The 23,336-nt window shown below is 34.0% G+C and overlaps 2 protein-coding genes across 2 annotated transcripts in view; both read left to right on the top strand.

Annotated features, from left to right (window-relative positions):
* The first annotated feature begins 2,951 nt into the window (after positions 1–2,951).
* Positions 2,952–15,131, top strand: LOC147069403 (epithelial serine protease-like). Its single transcript, XM_085950742.1, has 6 exons — positions 2,952–2,996; positions 3,495–3,648; positions 5,237–5,394; positions 13,055–13,200; positions 13,768–13,933; positions 15,118–15,131. Exons 2-6 carry the CDS (start codon positions 3,560–3,562, stop codon positions 15,129–15,131), a joined length of 573 nt encoding a protein of 190 aa, XP_085806868.1. The 5' UTR covers positions 2,952–2,996; positions 3,495–3,559.
* Positions 15,132–19,467: 4,336 nt separating this feature from the next.
* The window catches only part of LOC147069401 (uncharacterized), a 38,287-nt gene continuing 34,418 nt past the window's right edge, over positions 19,468–23,336 (top strand). Inside the window, exon 1 of the mRNA XM_085950109.1 lies at positions 19,468–19,934. The gene's annotated coding sequence lies outside the window, so the exon portion shown is untranslated. The remainder of the gene's footprint in view (positions 19,935–23,336) is intronic.

The following is a 23,336-nucleotide window of genomic DNA, read 5'->3' as shown; positions in this document are numbered from 1 at the left end:
CTTATGCTAGAGACAATTTGACATATTTTAAATAAATATCTACGGTGGCGAAGATAGGAATCACTTCAATGAGTGTTCATACAACCTACCAATTTACACTAGGGCTGCCAAAGCCCAAAGTAATATAGAATCAATTTTATGTATTGATTTACATAGTAAATTTTTAATAAAGGAAATATGATAAAAATTGTTAACTGGTGATTCAAAGTGATGAATAATAGTTTTTAGTCTAAAAACCATAAAAATAAAAAATAAAACACATCTATTTCAAGAAAAACATTTTTTGTGACAATCCTAAAGCCAGGGGAAGTGTAGAAACAAGTAGTTCATAAAACATAGCCTGACATTGCATACTCAAATAATTGATGTTTTATTATAAATATCGAAAATCGCACGTTACATTTAGCAAGCAGACTATATCACTATATATATTAAAAATATGAAGAACCTACATGTACAAGATTCGTAGAAATCAGCAAAATTTCAGAGGTATTCCGAAAAAATCTCTTCAAGCCTGACTCGAAAAATCGTTACTAACACAAACACGGCGAAAATAATGGCGGTTTGAAAATTTTGTGGTGACAGGACGAACATTATCTTTAAAATCGCCTTACAGGTTTTTCATGGAAATAGGCCATCGAATGCCGTTTATTACGGTCTAACCTTACACCGATTCCGTTTATTACCAGCCGAGTGTTCATGCAATGTCATTATCCCGCATGCAAATTTGGATGCGGAACAGGTCTCATGTTTCGTTATGCTTCACTCAAATCATAGTGTTTGAGTCTGCTCGCATATTTGGATCAAGTATTCATTCTACCAAAATCAGAAGAATATCTTTCTCTATGGTCACTTTTTAACAAGTTTGATGTCTATGGACGTCTAAACGTTAAACAAAAACGACACAGGATGTAATTTTTGCATTTTGCTGCGAGATACCTCTAGTAGTAATACAATGCCAATATTGAAAATGAAAGATGTTAAAATCGCTACGTCATTTACATACTCATTATTTCTTATATTTATTGATTTATATTACATTATGGCCGGCAATCCGATTGCCAAAGAAACGTTATTGAATAAATATAATCATTATATCATCATCATAATCAAATATAATACTCTTGAGAAGTAGTGATACAAGGTAGAAGGACACAGGTGTATCTGGGTAGGCCCTCCATCCAGCATCACTTCGAGTTGGGAGAAATGTGTGACGTCATAGGGCGTAATTATTGATAACACATATTTTTGTTGATTTATGATCCTGCGCAGGACAGCAATTTATTCGGGACAACGCATAGAAAAACAATGATAGTCTGCAAAAGAGGTTACATCGAAGATCTTTAGATTAAGCATGTTATTTTTACGGGCATATTGTCGCGTCACCGTTAATTTATTCGGCGCCGACATTTCAAGGGTGAGTTCGTTTTTGTCACATTACACAATATTCACTCTTTGTTTCACTAGAGAACTTTTATTTATTACGATCTTGCGCTCGCACATTATTTATCTTTGGGCTGGGTGACCCCGCATGGGTCGATAACGGTAGGCGGAGTCCACATGGGTGGTCGGCGGCAATGGGTGCGAAGCTCGCGGCGGGTTCTAGGATCACGGTAGGCGGCAAAGGGGCGCGAAGCACGTGGCACGTCTCAGTAGGCGGCGAGTAGCTGGATGGTCGGCAGGACGGCCGCGAGGGCGTAACATCAGAGGCGCGCAGGAATAAAAATTCCGCACTTCGGCTTCGCTAAGAGATGGCACACGCGTGGCTGACAAGATGGCGTCACTGCGCTCTGGGCGATCGTTTCTCTGGCTGCGCGGGCGCAGCCGCACCCTGCCGCGGTTGGGACGAGAAGCCCTTCTGCGGGGGGAGTCGGCGCATTTTTCGTCGGCTTGCAGATATCCGGCCTCTCTTTTTAATCGCCATTTTCGGGCCTGCCACCCGCAGTGTCGATTCTGGTTCACGTATCCATTACCGGCCATCATATTATATTTTAAAAAAATGCTACTGTTCGCAATAATTATTTAATGAAGTTTGCAGAAATAGTGGTGCTTGTTTTATGTAAGGTTCCTGATAGGGGATCGGCGGCATCCCTTTGCGAGGGAATTGTCTCTGGTAACAGTAGGTACACGATTACTATCGCGGAAGGTAGGTTCCTATCTAAACAAATAAAAGTAAATGCTGATGGTGATAGTATACCATGTATTATGCATAAATCGTTTCCAGCACAATTATATGAATTGAGTTATTAAAATATATATACATTAACTTGATTTTCATTCATCTGCGTCTGATGTGTATTTACTAACGAAACTTTTGAATCCGAAAGCATTATCGCTTTTACGAAATTTACGGCGTTGTAGATTAGTTTCATCCACGAAAGCAAAGTTTAGTAATAAAAAAAATAATCATGATTGAATAAAATGAAGCACCAATTATAGGATCAATTGTAAAATAGATAATACCATTAGACAATAATCAAAATAATTCACTGAATCATAATGAAATACGGAAGAAAACCAGTACGAATGACAATATTATCAACAAACGCGGACTGTCAGTTGCAATCTGTCAAACATCGACTCTGCCATATTTATCAATCGGTTCGCTAAGCTTATGGTAGAGGGGTATTCTGTGTGATTCGGCGAGATGCTTATATACAAAATCTGGATGAACGCAATCATACGTTTTGCACGCCATCTGGCGTAAAATCGCATTCGAAAATATTGGGTGGATGGCCTATTAGTGACTTATAAGGGTGCGATAGTAAAACATGAGTTTCTAGTGTTTAATTGATTTAGGTGAAGTTAGGGACACTTGGCAAAGTTAGGGGGTTTTACCAAAGCTCGGTTTTGCGTAAATCTTTTACCCATACCTTTAGATTTCTTTACTTAAGAAGTGCTTCATCTACTTTTATAACATAATTTGTGTGTGTTTTTTTATTTTTAGGTTTCAGGTAACAATGGAGGAATTATTTCCCCCGATAGACTGCAAAATAGTAAGTATTTGACAGGCATTTTAATATCTTCTGAAATAACCAATTGATTGTCTAAAAGACAACACAAACTGACACAAACTGACACCAACGATCCTAATAATGATGACCGTTAGGCCATACTCATTCGATTACTACTTGTAGATGCGACAACTCGCAATAATGAGCGCTCTTAGAGATACCTGCAGGCCAGGTGTTTATTGCTTGACTCAAAGTTTAGATTGTCTGGGTACCTGCTGATTTTATTAACCCCACCTCCTCCCGCCGTGCTGAAATCAGTGAATTATGTGTTTTTTTTTCTAAATGCACCCCCCCTCAAACCATTTCTCTGTATGAGCGCCTGAGCATACGCATAATGATAAGAAGATAACTTGTGTGGGCAAGAATTGTATTGGAAGCATATCGAGGAGACAATGTATGGGAAAATTATTTTGATTTCACCGCCGTAAAGAAGTTCCCCATTGTTGCTACATTTAATGACACACAATCTTATTTATTTAGATACCCGCATCATTCATGGTTTGCCAGCCAAACCGCAACAATTCCCTTATCAAGTGCTTCTCGAAATGGAGACGATGAACGGAGTCCAGCAAATATGTGGAGGATCTCTCATCAGCACACGATGGATCCTTACTGCGGCGCATTGTGTTTTTGGGTACGTATTGTCACATTCTATCTTCATTTCGATTTAAGCCTCCGAGTGCGATTTCAATTGAAAGTTGACTGCATAAAACTATCATTACGTATCATTCATCCTGACCTCTTCAAGTCGTATTACCCAGTGTGGTCTATCCTCCGTAATTTTCTTCCTATCTGGAATTCCAATCGCTCATGCATCCTGGGCATGGCCCCCACATCCTGAAGTGGGCCCCCAAGCTAGGATGATTGGCGGGCCCCCTACTTATCTCTAAGGGTAAAGTCAGTGCGACGCGCTGCAGTAGCGTTATAAAAATATTGTATTTCTAGCGAATTTTTCGTATTTTTAATATGTACGAGTACATCCATTTGAATTATGAAGTGGTCGAGTATCGGTACACAGTAAAGATTGCATCGTATAACAAAATAGTTATCCAGGAATAATAGCGCCGCAGGTGACTTTTTTTTTTACTATTAGAGCAAATTTGTGCTCTGTGTTTATCTTACTTATCTGGTCGGCTCGTCACGCCGGGCCCTTTCTGAGCCCGGGCCCCCAGGCTAGAGCCCTGTCTGCTCCCCCCTTGTGGGGGCCATGATCCTGGGTTACGTCACATGACGAGCTATACACTCTTAATTGGGGCAAAAAGATCACGTGGCATATGAAGATGCAGAGACTACACTTGATCGGCCACGTACATAAAATACTGGAGATACCACCAATACTATGTACGCAACCTCCGATGACAAAAGAAGATATGGGTTGTCAAAAATAACATGGCTGGACTAAACCACAGGAGATTTAAGAATGCTAGGCAAAAGCAACTGGAGAGTGTCAATGCTGGATCTTTCAGGACGGAGGAAGTTTTTGAATTAGGTCAAGGCCCACCAATGAATGATTGTAGTGCTATAAATGTGATATGTTGTATTAAAATTATGGGACTTGACCATCGTCTCTTTTACACGGTGTACATGCTGTCTGTCGAACGTATTCTTGAGACTGAATCGCCCAATTCTGCCCTAAAGACACCATCATTAGCCAAAATATACAAGGGGGTTGTTCAGACTTTCACAGTACCTACATGTACGGGTTAAACAACGAAAATTATACGGACGTAACTGATTCTGCAAGTTACGACAATAATAGTAATCTACTGTACTGTAGCCATGGGAATCAAGTCACTCAGTAATGACTCGGAGACTTTCGTTCAATTAGACCTAATGATTTGTTGTGATTAGTTAGTTCATCTGAGTCATTAGGTAATTGAATCAATTGGAAATACAATCGTATTACGCGAATCTGTTTTATAATCTTCATCATTCATGACGTCTTACTATTCTCGAAGAAACAATCATGTAATCCAGTCATGAATCATGAAAACTTGATTACAACGGCATGAAACTGTGTGTTGCATTCACAAGTCTGATTCTGGCTATGGAAAACGAGGTTTTTTTTTTGCAAAGGCGTCATGAGTCATGCATAGAAGACGGAGCATGACTGATTAACTGGTAGATTCTGACTCGTGCACGAATATCACACATCTACAATACACTTACTTCAATTGTAACCTTTTTTAATTCGTTTATAATTTCTTCTTCTTCTAAAACAGCATGAAGACGATTCACGTCCGGCTCGGCCTCATCAACTACGGGGAATCCGATTTGAAAATCAAAGCGAAAGCCTTCATGTCCCACAAGGATTATAATGGCGAAAATTTCAACAACGACGTTGGTCTGATAGACCTTGGCCAAAACGTTACAACATCAGGTACAACTTGGAATCTAATCATACACTACTATAATACGACTACCTAACTACCAATGCTCATCAGCGTGATGCTATAACGTTATCTACATCATCATCGCGACCCATTTCCGGTGAGGTCACAATATATTTGTGTGATTTTGAAGTCGTTTATGATTGTTTCACTTGTATTACTAACTCACTACACTACTGTCAATAGGCCTCATTGCCTGTTTTAGTGTTAAAAAACTGACAACGCGTTTGCTAATGCCGAGCCATTCTAACTCACATTTGAATTTTTTTTACAGATGTGTTATTTAAATTTCTGCTTGCTGCCTCCTTTGGTGCTTCAATTTGCCGGTTCATGAATTTGTGCTTGTTGAGCCGCACGGATCGTTTGACTACCCTGTCTTGTGTTTGGTAGTCAGTCCGGCGGTCTTCGGTACGGTCGGGGTTTGTCTCCTCGTCTCTCAGGGCTTTCAGCCTGCTTCGCTTTCCAATTTCATCCCATGTTTCGTCGGACATCCACTTTGGCTGCTCACTCCTTCTGGTACCAAAGACAATACGAGCCGACGACGCTATCGCAACATGACGGTTATCTATAATAGTTATGAACGCACGGCACTGCGTCTTACTTGATTTCAAAATTCATTCGATTAGAATAATGAGTATGTCGTGTTAATAATATTTTACAGTACTATTCAACGACGTTTGACAGCTCGCTATTGTCGCCGTCATGATCGGCCATGGTAAAAAAACAACATCACCCCTGACAGTCAGTTGACTGTCCGGGATAATAATTATCCCGTATTATCAAATTATTTATCATTTTTTATTGTTGTAGGAGGAGAGTGATATGTTAGAATAGCCCTTCAGATGTGATATAATATAATTATATGACGGTAGTACGAATATAAACAAAATCGGAAATGATAATCAGCATGATATTAGTGTTGCCTGATGATGTGAATATATGTGCAATCATATAAATAAATGAATTCCATTACAGATTTTTTTACATTACAGGTAACATCAAAATCATTCGACTTCCAACAAAATCCCAAGCTTCGGACTCCTTCGCTGAACGAGCTGTCACTGTCAGCGGATTTGGATACACCAATAATAGTAATTTTTTATTACAATCGTATTAATATATTCATTCTCCATTATATTAAATTTCATTCTATCTATTGTGAGGGATAAAGAGTGGAGAGGTAGGTTTGGTTGACTCCAAGAATGAGAAGGCTTGGTTGCGCGAAGGGGGGACATGCTCAGCGTAGGTCAAAATGGAGCTTTTATTGCATTTTCAAAGCATAATCCTGGACATTCCTTAATCGTTGTAGATAATCTATTTATATAATTTTGAAGCCTTATTATCCTTTATATTGATTTTAAACATTTGATGACTGCATCAAGCATTTTTATTACAAAAAAAATCTTTTTTTTAAACGGTTTAAAAAAAATCGATTAGGGACATGTTAAAACACGCGCGTTAACATGATTTTACTCCCTATTTCAATTATAGTTTGTTAATTTATGGCTACGGCCGTATGTTGTAGCTTAACCACTGGGGAATGCCAAAAAGAAATGGCGTATTTCAAAAAAAACACTACCTTATTCTTAGGTCAATAATGATTATAAAGCTGTTTAAGGATGTTTATCATACTTGAATGGTCAAAGACATATCTTGTAATAAGTATCTTTAGAATTATCTTCAAATGTGTTAATCTTGCCCATTTTTTGAATAATAAAATGTCTAATTCTTGTCAAATTTGGGATCATAGAGATTATCAATATAATTTTTTATCGTAAATATTTCACTATAATAATGTCGACATATTATTATGCTGATGGTTTTATAAATGCGTTTAAAAATTATTAAATGGAAAAAATCTTAACACCACTGCACATTTATGTACTGAAATATGACTATATTCTAAAACATTAGAGCGAGAGGTTTAAAAAAATACTATTTTATGTAATAAAAATACTTGATGCAGTCATCAAATGTTTAAAATAAATATAAAGGATAATAAGGCTTCAAAATTATATAAATAGATTATCTACAACGCTTTAGGAATGTCCAGGATCATGCTTTGAAAATACAATAAAAGCTCCATTTTGACCTACGCTGAGCATGTCCGCCCTTAATCCCCAACAGTAAATAATATTTACAGACAGTGTTACAAGTACAATTCAATGATGTTAATCTTAGGAAGTTACTGGACTGATCGAACAGGGTAGAGCGGTTACCCGATGGTCGTGGTTACGTTGATTGACTGTGAGTGATAAAGTAGATAGAAATACCACCTTTATATATTGATCGAAAACAATGGCATGTATCGAGGCGACACTGTTGTCACAGCGCTCGGAATGGACCAGAACGCACCGGAGCGCCACTGCAGCTCGTGAAAATACCGTTCCGGCTCATAGATTTATTTAAAATTGCGTTCCGTTTCGTTACATTAACATATTTATGCATGAATGCTTCCTTAAAAGTTTTTGTCAAAATTAAATATTAACGAAGTTACGTTGTGCCGGGCGCACAAGGGCTAAAAATAAAATTTATGACATCCCTAAATTTCTTTTAATCTTCTTTTTTTGTGTCGATATGTCCATGACTAAATGCATTGTCTAAATAACAAGAAACAACCAGCTGCAAGCGTAAATTACTTTCTTATCCAAAAAATGTGCCTTGCTGACATTATTTGAAAACTCCTAAAAAATAAAGAATATATTGTTTACTAATTTCTAAAGGATGAAAGATTTCAAATCTCAATACAGTCTTGCCTTTGACTATTACGCATTGTTAATTTACTTACCTACTAGTTTATTATATTATTTTATTCGGAGTGACAAAAAGTATTACCTCGCCATTTATTTTCTGATGAATGAATTGTGTTTCTTTTCTATGGTTAAATTAATACAAAAAAGTTTGATAATTTGAATCGTGCAATTCCGCTTTAATATTTCTATTAGTTGCCTTTTAAAATACTTTGTATTATTTAAGATATAAATACGTTTCTAAACAGAATGGTTTATATTATTAGTTTTGTGTTTTTTCGCTACACTCTGGTAAGTTTTGTGTTTTAATTTTAACTGTGTGTTTAACTTGATTTTTTAATGAAAAAATGTTCTCCTAAAAGTTGGTTAAAGTCTCATCAGGCGAAACGTGTTAACCAAAACTATTGAAAAATATTTTGTCGCTGTAACATAGCGCTGGCCACATACCTACACAATTTGATCATTTTAAAAATTATATTGAGTGGTTATTTATAAAAACAATGAAGGTATAATATGTGTCGCTGAGTTTCAAAACCCGCTATAACACTTTTTCATTATAAATAGTTCAAAAAGTTTTGGTTGATTTTCTCAACTAAATCTTTTTGAACTAAAAAGGTTTTTGAATGTTTCAGTAGTGTTATAGCGGGATTTGATAGACACATTGAGTTTGTTTCATAAATGACAGTTAATCGTAACGGCTTTTGAAAGAGGCGATAAAATTTTCATGTAGAGATTTTAATAACAAATCTAACGATATATATATATCTTAATTATTTAAAAAAAAAAAAAAAAAGTGTTATAGCGGGTTTTGAAACTCAGCGACACATAATATAGTAGTAGGTAATTCGTGTAAATCTGCTAAAATCACATTAAATTAGGAATTCACTCCAATAACCATTTAAGTGGCAACAGATGATTTTCATGTCAACAATAATTGACTTGTGTTAAAAAAAAATTTATGACGTGACGTAAACCCCTATTTTTGCAATGTTTTCATTTGTTTTGTAATTTACATTATTGTTGAAATGCGACTATAGTACAATGAATCGTGTAATTTAATTACTACTTACATGCATTCATTTATTTGCCATAGGTTAGGATGAATATACTTTTTTGTAAGTGCATTTTGTTGCTTCTGGTAAGTTTTGTGTTTTAATTTAAAACAGCAGGCGATACGAATACCTTTGTATCGTCGGTGTATTGTAAAAAGGGAGAATTAGCCAAAATACTATTTTTAGTATAATAATATATATATATATATATATATAATAATGTAATAAGAGGATTTTTAACTTTTGACATTTATTTATTAATTACTTGTGGATCATTATAAATGTCTAACAAGTTTATATAAAGCTTAGCAAGAATACTGTCCTTATAACAGGCCTTATATTATAATATTTTAAAAAGCCTATTATGTTAAATTCGCTTTTTATTCGTAACACTAAGTGGATATTCGCCCTTACTATTATCGTTTTTAAGTACTTTCCTGTGAGATGCCAATTCGCCTTTTTTACATAATTATATTATGTATTATATAATTTATATTATATACTATTGTCGCTGGTATCCAAACTGATTTAAGATATATCTGACCACACGCACAATTTGATAATTTTGTGGATATTTATAAAAATAAGGCTTAATTACGTAGTAGGTTCTTCGTGTAAATCTGCTAACACATTAGCAATTCTTTCCGGTAGACAAAACAGTGGCAACATCTGTTCTGTGATTCAATATTATCTTCTCACAAAAATTTGACTCGTGTTAAAAAAATATTTATGATAAGTCGTAAACCCCTATTTTTACAATGAATAATGAATGAATTTTTTTACAAAAATGTGTTTGGACAGAAAATATTGAATAGTTTTCTGCAGAGTTTATTTTTTTGGGACGTTCCTATTGTATTACAATTATTATTTCATGCGTTGTAGCTTGTGACTTTAAAAATAATAGAAATAATACATACTGTGCAGAGAACTCTTAGTTATTTTTTTCTCTTTAAATTCTTTTCTTTGTAAATTTGTTTAAAAGAAATATAGGAATATCCTCCAATAACAATTTTCGACTATCATAAAATCTGTATTATATGTAGGTACCTATTATCATTACCATGGCAATACTAATGAGAGTAGAGAAGGACAGACAACATACATTGAATCGTTTAGAATAGGTAGGTACTCACAAATTAGGTACCTGCGTGTCCAGTGCGGACATCTAATTTTAGGCGGTAGTTAGTCATGGAGTATTAAATAAATACGGTGGTAGATGTATATTAAAATAATGGTAACCAAAGCATCACGTTTGTAACATAATATAGGTACATGCATACACTACATTATTAGTCCTTATAATGTTGAATATAGTAGGTACTAATTCATGATAATTTTATATTATTCTATAAGAATCGCGCTAAGCAACCTGAGTTTCACCTTCCGTCATGTTTTATCTTATATAATTGAAAATGACACACCATTGGTGATTACAAATAATGCTTGTTTACGTTGTTTGGTGATGACTTGAAACTTTCATTAGAAGTAGGTACGGCCTTATGGCCCTTATAGTGGAGAAGGTTCAAAATAAATCATTGAGGATCCTTTAAAGCTGTGTGGATAGTGGATACTATTCATGGTTTTATCCGACTGATTTCTCAAGACGTATGCTTACATACTGAAAGTTACAAGAGAACTAGGTATTTAGGCTACGTACTTTTTTCAACTTATACCTATCTTCCCAGTACAAATGAAAACTCTGCCATTATTGGTACTTAGTATTGACTTATATTATTTTATAACTTTCTTAAAAATCGGGAACATAATATAAGTTGTTTTTTGCAATAATTGCTAATGATAATTGGGCAGGAAATAACTGTGTTCAACCAAATCGCTTCGGATAATCGTATATTCCACCTGCGTGAGAACGAGTTTATGTGAACGTTTTTTTATAAATTCTTAGTATAGGTAGGTACATACTGTTTTTTTTCTAATACTATTTCTTTATTTTTTAAACACTATTGTAATACTATTTCTTTGATGTTTGATATTCTGTGCTCGTATTTAATTTGTAATTTGTAAATTTTTTTATAAGTACGTTAATAAATTTTTAATTTGAATCTTTAAGGTATGTGGATATGTTGTTTGTTATGACTAATTAATTACAAACTTATCTATCCCAAATGAGACAGTAATATAGACTCGTTAACACGATAAGACGTGTCCTGACATATCTCGGAGTTCCACGCTAGCTCGGATGGTTTGTTTTAGAACTCCCGATAGCACAAAAAATTTTATAAAAGTTTTTGAGAGAGGTCCAGGTATTTAAAGAAATAAAAAAACTATTTAGAAGTCAACTGTTTTCTTTCTATTTTACTCCCACAGTTACACTTATACCATGTTCGTATGTATTATGGTTAGGTTGGCATAGTTTATTAAATTTTACCTCCTTCACAGTGTGGAGCCAAAGTTAGAAACCGCTGGTTAATACTATATCGTTTACCTATCAGCGTATTTTAATATTTATTAAATTTGAAACTATGTTTATCCACAATAAAATTAACCTCTTCAGAATATTCAACCAAAGTTGGAAACCACAAGTTAATATTATATTGTTTGCTCATCAGCGTATTTTAATAATTATTAAATTTGAAACTATGTTTATCCGGGACAGGTTAACTTTATAATATTATTATTTATTTACATTAATAATATTATCAATTAAATTAATTGTCTTTATTCGATTTTATATTTAAATAATCAACACAAATATTTATAACGGAAAGTAATTAAGCAATTATGAACTGTTGATGTGACAGGTGCTTGTTTGTTTACTATACAAATCTATAGTCTCTAAAGTCTATGATACGAATCCAATGTGGCGGGTGTGCAAAATAGCCGCGATGTTTTTTTTTCTTTCTTGGAGACAACAGACGTGGCCTCCCTTTGAGTGGTAATTTATAATTGTTTTATTTAATAGAAGTGGGCGGTCTCGTGCGTCCGCAGCGTCCATTGCAAAGTTGTGATTGGTCGATTCCAAAGCGACCGTAAAACCGTTTTTTACAAAATGCTGCGCTGTTTTCTCCACTTTGCGCAGCAACCCGACCTTCTAAAGGCTGTAGTTTTTCCCCCTTCATATAAGTGGGTATACTCGATTCAAAAAAAAAAATCAGGAAAAGGTTCATTTAAATTCTTTTGAAAATCAGACGAAACATCCCGAAAAAATGAACCTTCTCTGAATCAGCTCGTTGAGGTGTCAAAATATAGGCAATCTTAATCCAAGAAGGGATTGCGTTTGCAGATACCAAGAAAATTACGAGCTTGTGGAATTATGACCGATTTGAAAATCATTTCTGGCTGTTTTTTGTACACCGACTTATACGGTACATTCTTATTCTAAATCTCACATATTATTATATCGCTAATTATTGCTTCCGCTCATTCCTTACACACCAGCACAATTTTTCATACAACGTCACAAACACATTTTTATACGACTTAAATGGCCAAAGCCTAAAATCATTCTTCATCTATCATACTATTTCTTTCCCGTTTCATGTTCCCAGCCTCAAGAACACAAAACATGGGCTCATCCTGAAACAAAAACAACAATTTCCTGCTGGACAACCAAGTGGTACGATCATAGGTTTTTTCTGCTCCGCTAACTATTGACTTAGGAGGTCAAAAGCCGCACTTTAGGTCTACAAAACCTTATTTCCGACTTTAAATTTAAGACGGGAAGTTCATGGGCATGTCAGTCTATTATGTTTCTTTGTCCGAAATAACACTAATATCGCTTGTGTAAATTCTACATTATAAAGCATGATTCTAATTATTTTTATTGAATAATGCGTACAAGTGGTTTTCTAGTAATCATACCTAACCTATAAATGTTTTAAATATTGCAGACGGTCCAGTATCTAATACACTCAACTGGGTCGATATGAACGTCATCACAAATGAACGATGCAAAAAGGACTTTGGCGATAGTATTATTATCGCTTCGACTCTTTGTGCTGCTGGTGCAAAGGACCCATCCCAAGGAACCTGTTTTGTAAATAGAACCTTCATTTTTTACTTAGATCAATTTACCGCTGCCTTCTCGACCAATGCCAGTTGGATTATTGTTATCTTACGTAAATAGAACGTTACGTAAACATTACGGCATGTTTTAACCAGTGGCGAAGGGTGGAAGTAGGCTTTTAAGGTCCGACAAATATAGTGCAATCTTTTTCAGTCATCCTTATTTATTTTCGTTGAATTATAATATTACAAAATATGGTGTTGATATATCTTTTAAATTCATTATGCCCTGCCTAATCAAACTATATCAAATACAACTTATTATTCTATCTATAAAATATTTAAAAAATGATGTATGATGTAATTTTAGATATTTTAAAGATATACGAAAAATTTTTCACTATAATCTCGTATGACTTGGTACGCATGGTTTTAATGAATTTAAAAATCAAGCAACACTATTATTATAATTTATAGTATTAGTTCAATGAAAATAAATACGTTTGGCTGACAAAGTTTTGTATGCACTATTTATGTCGTATTTGACAGCATAATATTAACATGTAACCATGAATTAATTGTTTTAATATTTCTCCAGGGTGACAGCGGCGGACCTCTCGTCCTCAAAGAAAGCGATGGCAAAGATACCCTCATCGGAGTCGTCAGCTTTGTTGCGACCGTGGGTTGCGATAAGACTTTGCCATCAGGCTTCCAACGCGTCACTAGCCACTTGGATTGGATCTCTGAAAATACTCCTTCCATAAGTCAACAAACATCATCTAACATTGGAAATTTATTTTTATGTTTCATCTACATTTATTTAATAAATAATGTATTAAGCTATTAAATATAATCACATGAGTTTGTATAAATTAATATATTAGTAAACTGTTACTAGTGGTTACTGTAACTAATTATCTTTAATAGAAATAAAATACAGACTCAATTTATTATTTACTTTAAATCTTTCCAACAAAATGCATGTGTAGAATAAAATAAAATAAGTATCTTTTTAACGTTCCTTTACGATGCTTATAAATTCCGTCCGTTCCGACGATGTCACCTTAGGTTACCGTACGTGATTGACAATATGACGACAGTAGATAAAAGAGAAATACCTATTTTGGCAACATAAATAAGTTAAAATTACGATTTTTTATTAAAAAAAATAGACTAGTAGAATTTTTTTAATGAAATTTTTATTATAGGTGTGTACCTATTGTTATCACAAAATTTCTATTTATGGTTGATTTAATATTACATATTATTATTATTATTGGTTTTTTACCTCGAACACTATTTGGAATATGCAACTGTAGATCGTCACACTGCCTTTAACCTGAGCAATAGGTAAGGGGGCCGCCAAAAATACTAGCCTGGGGGCCCGCTTCGGGATGTGAGGGCCATGGTGTACACAGTGCCTGAAGATGCTGAAAGGCGAAACCCGGGTCGCAAAAAACGACTCAAATGGAATAGTATAAAACTTAAATCTATTACTAAACTTTATAATGCGAAAAATATCTGCCAAATCAAAATTCATCAAATATATACAATATCATACAAATTTTTGATATTTTTGTAAGTATTATTTTTTTTATGTTTGCATCGTGTGTAATGGCTTAAAGTATGCCTGTAATGATTATTATTGTAAACATGTAATTTTAAACGATATTATCTTATTCGTTTTATTACATATTTAAAATCCCAAGTCCATAGTATAGAAATTATAGTCATTATACAATAGACACTTTAGAGCAGATGGTGCGTTAGTCCAATAATTTTCCAATTATGAATTAATTAAAAAACAATAAATTCTAAGCTCGAATGGCCTTTACAATTTACAAATTTAGCAAAATAATCGAGGGTATTCGAAAAGTTTCATTTGTAGAGACATTTGACTGATGGTTAAAACTGCTTTCCTGGAAAATATTAAATTTGTGACTTCCAGACTTTCAGCTGTAAGGTACATTAGGAAAGACCGAACCAAACATTGCTGGTTATTGTTAAACTGTTATCGATATGACATCTTCAATAATACCTAGATCCCTCGCGGACGGTTTACAAATAGAAATGTCAAAAAAAAAACACCATGGATTTTGTCGGTTTACTTTTCGAGATAATTTAACTATTACATTGCATCCGTGTACGTTGGCTTCAGATAATAAATTGTATATATAATACAAATAGCAATCATAATTTTTATTATGTTATAAATATTTAGGTATTAAATATTCATCATCTTGTTAGTGTACCTACTTAGCAAGTAATACCAAATTGCAATACATAAAAATATTACTTAATATAAAAATATCTTCGTGATTTTTTTATCCCCATATAAAATCGATATGACTTATCAGAAAAATTCACTACAGCCCAGTCGTACATAGAAACTCGTCTCGACTGCAACCCGTCGAATTTGTCGATGTGATTTTGTTTACCTACATTCCCAAAACACATGTTACTAAATGTTCTGCCATACATATAGCTCGAAGTTACTTTTTGGTAGAAAAAAAATCTGTTTATCAGGTGTAACAAATTAATTCAGTCGACACGGGGGCTAGGTCAAATTGTAATCCCGAAATCCCGGGATCAAAATATTGCCTCGGGATTGGTTTCCCTACTTACGACTGCTCACGACTCCAGGGATCTCAAGGATCGGGGAGGATCGTGGCAAATAGTCGGGCCAGACCAAGGCCTGAACAAAAACGATGCATAAGTGCGAGTGAGAAAGTATTCGGCACCCTTATAATCTCTGCGACACGCGCTAGAGTAAGATAAAAGGTTTACAGATATGTAAGTTGATTTGCTATGGTGTCACCGCCAAATCTTAGTTTGTTGCTTAACTAAGCGTCGATAACCTGCGAGCGCGTGTTGCTAAAATTTATATTTTTTCTGTTAAACATAAAGTCAGTGGTAAATATTTTTAGTTAATTAAGTAGAAAAGATGGTTGTGTGTTGTATTAAAATGTGGTAGCCGTACTGATAAGAAAGAAGATGGTATTACGTTTCATAGGTAAGTTGACACATGTTCGTGATAATTTATTTGTATATTCTAATTTATTTTAATATCAAGTGACCGTGTTTCTTTAAAATAACTTAAATTATGGATATTTTTACCTAATGATTGTATTTTGACCGCTTAAAAATACTATATAACGTAAAAAAAATATATTTTATTCTAATTCTATGGTCTCGAACATTTTTGTACGAATGCGTTCGCTCGCCCACAAACCAAACGCACGGTACGCAGCTTCATTTAACAATGCAATGGGTCTAGATGTATCTATAGTCTAAGGAAAATACCAGTTTTAGAATTTTTGAAACCGGTATTTCGGTATCAATAAATAATTGAATACCGGTATTGCAATCCCTAATTGTATCTATATAGAAATAAAATATATATCATTTAAACGATTTGTTGTGTTTTAATTAATCATAGAATGGGAAAATGATTAATGATGGGATCTTATATGGATATAGTATTCTGCTTTGTATTAAAATACAACTACCCTTCTTTTAATGATAAAATCGAACAAGTTTACCATTGGTTATCAATTATCAGTGGCAAAGGCTCCATAGTAGGCGATTATTTGAAGCCTACCTAAAATTGATAGAAAGTATTTAAATTTAAATAAATAATAATAACTACAAGATAAAAAGAACCTTTTATATACAACGTTTTTAGATTTTCTGTTGAATCATATAAACTTGACTTGACTAGCTTAAGCGATCAAAAAAATTTGTACATGTTAGAAATACTGAATAAGTATACCTAGAATACTGAAATATCATTTTGATATTTCATATTGATTTCCATAGTAACGCACGTATATATTAATAATTTAGTTGCTAGGACCCCCTTAGCAACCAATAATAGTGTTTTACTTTTTTACGGATTTCTTCCGAAATAACTTTTCATACAAAACGGAATTAACTGAAAATGAATTCAATTTTACTTTTAAAGATAGCTAAAAGTATTAAAAGAATGTATTGGCATCGTGTTCTGATATATTCTAAAAGTTTCAAATGTCTAACTAGTCGGGAAGTTAGTTAAAAATCGATTGCAAGATTTGTACTGGATAAACAACCACCGGACAAACAAGAATACCTACGACCTAATAAAAACGATGTAAAATGTGCGGGAACCAATTGAATATATCGTCAGGATAATTAATTCATATTTAAAAAATATGAATGAGAGCCATCTATCGTCAGCATAATGTATAATAAGTAAAAAAATAAGTGACAAAGCAGCGCCTCTAGCGAGTATTGAAATATCGATTCAGTCGATATCGATGTTTTTGGCGAGCATATTGAATGAACTGCGTGTCAAGGGCATCGAGGTTATCTGGTTTTGTTCATACGAATCTATAAGCTTATAAGGCAAAGCTTATCTCCGGATATATTTGGTGTCGAGGACTGCCGCTTTGGCACTTTATTCAAATATTAATTAATAATGCGATAATAATAAAAATATATTTCTATGTCAACGGTTCAATCACGTAACATAAAGATAGAATATTTAAAAAAAATAATAATAATTTTATCTCGTGATTATTATTTATCAGTTAATTTAGTCAAAGACTAACATATATTATATCCCTTTACTGCACAGTGTCGGAAATTTGCGACATTTCAAACTATTTAGATATAGCCAATGCCATCTGTGTAAATTATCAAATAATATCCTTTTTCGATGCCTGGAAAACTGTTTTACCAACATCCCACTTTACCGATTTTGTTTGGACAGTTCAAGAAATAAAGCATTTCTGTATTATAGTCTTTGTATTTCTGCTTTGGCAGTTGACGAATTCGTATGTACGCGAAAATCCGCATTTGTAAATAAATAAAAAAAAATGTACAGAAGATTGAAATTAGTTGTATTGGGTCACTAGTGTGGTGTCGATGTGTAGGTAGAGGATGATGATAATGAAGTCTTCGATGTAGCAGGGTGAGATTTATTAGCAGCGTATCGGTACAATAGTATATTATACAATGATAGTTACGAGCTAAGTACTTGGATTCAAGTGACATTTAGATAATTATTCTTCGTTATTTATACAATAAAAAATGATATATTAACATTAAATTCTGGTACATAATCATATTGGACTAATTATAGAATCAGCGTTTTAAATTAAGTAGCGAAATGAAATATTATTTGTTATTACAGTTGTAAGAAAATATGATACTATGAAAAATGATTATTCGGCTAATACACCGTAATGGTACAATGTGCTGTGATATGATGTAATAATACAGCGTCTCTAATTTCGCCAACCGACTTGCTCAGTTGTTTACTGGAAATGGATTCGCTGGGAATATATTACTGCAGAGTAATTTGAAACCTTTAAACAATAGATATTTGATCGCTATCACTCTGCAGCTACAGTTGAATAAAAATATCTATACATCAAATGAGGTGTGTACATTAGTTTTTTATAATTGTTATCATTCGGTTTTGCATTTTGTCATACTGAAATGTAAGATTTCAAAATGTCGTAAATCTGCGACACCACGCAATAACGTGCAAAATTTAATGTAATTTTGAAAAAAAAAAATCGTGCAGTGAAGGGATATATTTTTTTTTTTTGTTTAGTTGTTTGTCATTTTGAGCTGTTGATACCGTTATATTTACGGATGATACATTTTTACGCGTATGTTACGTATAGGTATATGAACATACATAATTTATATTAATTGCTCAATTCTATATCGCCAGTGAGCTATTGAAATTTCATCGATTTAGTGTGACGTTGACATTAGTGTGTAGGTACCTATTCATCAGTAGTAATATCGTATTATCATCTTATTTCCCGTGAGTATACCTGACAAGTGTGCTCTTTTTCTTTGATCGCCACAGCCTACCTTTTTCCAAAAGTCACCCTTCACCACTGCCAATTATTATTGCAATACTATTAAACTTCAACCTGTTAGTAACAGTATGGTATCTACTAATATAGTTTGTATAGTCTGATAGTTAGATTACCATAGAATGGTCGATTAACTATTGTTACCAGACATAAAAAAGACTATGGTGCGATAACGTTTCAAATTCCAAATCAACAATTTAACAACAAAAATATCCAGCTCCCCTGTAGAATGTTTAGAACCTCTGACTTACACGAAAATATTACAAATAACATTTCGTAAACGGTCATTCAGAAAAGATGCATTTTATTACCTGGCCCGAAGATAGAAGCGACCGGTCCCAAAATGTTTGTCCCGTTAGTCGGTGACCTGCCCCTTTCTCTTCCCCTCCGTAGAATAGACCCGCCAAAATTAAAAGATGCCTTTGAAAAATAAAGTCAGTCGTGATCTACCCTACAATGAAGTGACAACATAAAACAAGTGTTACGCCGGCGCGTGGCGTCACCCGCGTAAATCGTATAATCAACCGTGCTTCTAACCAATTACGATATCAATGTTTAATTATCGACCCATATTGCGACAAATATCAAGGTGCTCGCGTAACTAAATTAAGTGATACGTAAATATGTCCCCGTGAAGAAAACAATACTGTGTAACGCGTCACAAACTAACCTCCCCTTGAATGTCGGCGCCGCGCGAGGTGAAAGCTCTCGGCATCCTATTGAAAAATATTTATCCTTCTGTAATCTAATCGATGTCTGTATAATTTAGTGTAAATAAATTTAGCCTGCGCAGGCTGTTAAATCAAAAAGATGTGTTTTATATAATTAAACCCCGTGATGCCACACATCCCTCGATCGAAGTAATGCTCAAGAAGAACCTGCCAGTCCACATGTGAGTCCCACCTTTCTTCTCGGTATTACTATCTAACCATTTACGGTCTAGAATATTTTAAATTAGTAATCGTAAACGTTTTATTGATTAGATTTATTAAAACTCAGTTTTTTTGACCTACTGCAGCGCCATATTTAGATTAATAAAGCCTGAGCATATCTTTTTGCACAAGTAACGAATGGTCCACTGTTCAGCTGTCAAAATCAGATCCCAGATTACTTGACATATTGATTCGCACTTTCTCGTTTCAAATTGAATTATAAAAAATTCTCAAATCAAATATATTAATAAATTGTAAATAATATACATTTCTGTTATTCGTCAGCTGTCAAAGTCAGACTAGTCCTTCACACAAAAACCAGTAGTAATATCGATTTCCAAAAAAATATGTAGCATTGATCTATGGCTATGCATTATATTTGTAGAATATGTGTTATTATTTATCATGTAACTCATATATTCAAATGTAACCATTCCCTGTGTGACTACGACAGACGCGTTAGTATGAGCACTCTGTAGAAAATGACAGGCAATGACAGGTCATCCTTAGACAACAATGGGAGGGACGGAAAAAGTAAGACCAGTCGTTGTGAATGTATCGGCTTTCTACTTGCGTCGGCAATGCCTACTGTCATTTATTATTGTAAATGTTTATTATTCTGTATCAAATTCAATTATCTTTTGACAAGTCACAGTATAACACGAGAATTTGTCGTCACAAAATATATTATGTAATATACTTACATATTGTATGTGAGAAAGTGAAACAGATGTGAAAATAAGCATCGGGAGACTAATTTTACTTTAGTGGTTGGGCTTTGTGGAAAGATAAATAGCATGTAACAAACCAGCGCTCGAAATGGACTCGAACGCACCGGAGCACAGCTCCTGTTCGTGAAATCCCCACGATTATTACTCCACCTCATGGAAAAATTAAATATTGCATTCCAGTTAGTGAATTATTAAAAAGTAATAAAATTCACTTGTTTTACATATTTTTTTAGAAATTTATACAAAACTTAACGGAATTATAGTAAAATAGAATATTTATGGCATGACGTCAATCTCGATTTTTGTCTGTGGTGCCGACAACATTATGCGCTAAACTTGCATGCCACAAAGTTAAAGACAATTGGTTACTCTATTTGACCACATGAGCTTGACAGAAATATTTCCTTATACTTAATTAATTCAACTATTACATACATATCGACTACTTAATTTGAAAACCGGCTAATTCCACTTGAGAAAATTGTTCAGGAAGGAGAAACAACTTAATAATTTAACTATTGAGCGAAATTTAACAATTTCAAAAATACACTTGGCATTTTTTTTTACAAATAAGCTGAATTATGAATTGAAACACTATTTTAGCTTCAATTTTATTTATAAAGAAAAAATAATATAAAGTGTTGTTCCATTTACGATATCAAAAATTTTGGACTAGCAGTTGGCTGTTTTGTATGAAGAACGATAACGAATTTATTGATAGGTATAGGAATTTTTATGAGCATAGAAAACAATATGCTTTATAATAAAATGTCATCAAAATCATATTTTTGGTCAAAAGTGCTGCAAAAAACTGGTTTCTAGATTAAGCAGTAGATATGTAAATATTTAAAAAAAATTATCGAGCGTTCCGGTTCGTAAAATCTTCCATTTCAAGCGCTATAACAGAGGGGAGTGACATTCTTGGAAGAGGCTAAAACCCACATTAGGTTATAATTCCGTTGATGAATTATTTACCCGTCGATCGTAAATGACTCTTTACACCTAAACGCTTTATCTTTAATTCTTCCGAGCTTCCAATCAAACAAATAATATCAAATTTTAAAATACGAGTAGGTAAATCAGAAGTACATTGAAGTAAAAATAGAGAATTATCCTCAAATTTTAACAGTGCGTATACGCCATAATGTGTTAATGATCTATGGGTGTATAGGTACCAGTGGCGAAGGGTGGAGGTAGGCTGTTAAGATCCGACATACATAGTGCACACTAAACTTTCTCAGTAATACAAATTTACTTCCATTTAACAAAAACTACAATGTGTAGATACTGTTGCTAAGTTTTTAATATTCAATTAAACCCTGCGAAAATCAAGCCATAATAGATAATAGTCAAAAACTATGCATCTACTTACCTAAAACTATACATTTAAATCATACATAACTTTAGATATTTTAAAGATAGAATAATATTTTTATCTATTATGGTTTGGTTGGGCAGGGCCTGATGAATTTAAAACCAATAATATGTGTAATATGTATTTTTAATCCAACGAAGACAAGAAAAAGTGTGCACATTTTTGTAGTATCGCCCAAAGTAGGTACCTATACCAAAACTATTATGGTTTGGTTAAGGCAGGGTTTATTTGATTTTTAAAAACCAACCAACATCATCTGTAAATTGTAGTCTTAGTTCATTAAAAACAAATACATTTGATTAACAAAGTTTAGTGTGCACTGTTTACAGTGACGTCCCTAGATAAAATAAATGCCACCCCTAGCCAGTGCCGAAATGCCGCTTCATTTTTTTATACTAAACAGTATTTTTATCATTTCTTCATGAGTCCAATATCTAAGAAATGTGTTGTATGGATACATTACTAACAAAATATCAGACTAATTATTCGCAAATCTGCACGTGTCGTTTCTGGTCATCAAGGACGTCGAAGGGCAACGGAAGTAAACTAGATATGGGGGACCCGATAAAACCAATGAGCTGATTTTTTTAATGGAAAGATTTTTAGATATATGACTGCGCGGCTGAAGCGTCGGCCTACAGGCCTATAAAAATTCGTTATAAGTTTAGGTAGCTATTTCTATATATTCCAAATGATTCTCCTCGGTTTGCCGCCCTTCGAGTAAATACCGCCCCCAAGCGGTGCTCAATCTGCCAACCCCCACGGGACGTCACTGACTGTTTATGTCTGATTTTAACAGCCTACCTCCACTCTTCGCCACTGGTGTATACAGTAATTAGATCTAAAACGTAAACGACATTTTTTTCAAGATATGAGTTACCAATATTGTGTGTTACGATGATTATGAATGTACGAATTTGATCTCATAAGAGAACCTCTCGCACCTAATACACGTATGAACAATAAAGTGGACAATACAATGTCATACCGTCAATCGATTCAAAAATTATTTACCCCAGATGACTCTGTGACCAAAGTAAATAGAGAATAATATTATGTCGATGTTGACAAGTTTACTGCATTTATTCTATGGATGTGTCGCCTGTTCTGTTTTTGTCCGGTGACAATACACAGCGTGAAAAGCAGTGATAAAAAATCGTCATCATGGAAAATCGCATACTCCAAGAGTTGGCATATCTACAGCGTCATTATTATGCCATTTTATTGTAAGTATTGTTTTTTTCTTTCGACCATGT

Source organism: Rhyacophila brunnea, unplaced genomic scaffold (assembly GCF_057557595.1).
Source record: "Rhyacophila brunnea isolate RB1 unplaced genomic scaffold, BYU_Rbru_1.0 scaffold_23, whole genome shotgun sequence".
Lineage (NCBI taxonomy): Eukaryota > Metazoa > Arthropoda > Insecta > Trichoptera > Rhyacophilidae > Rhyacophila > Rhyacophila brunnea.
Note: the sequence above shows the minus strand (reverse complement) of the source record. Positions and strands in the feature narration are given on the sequence as shown.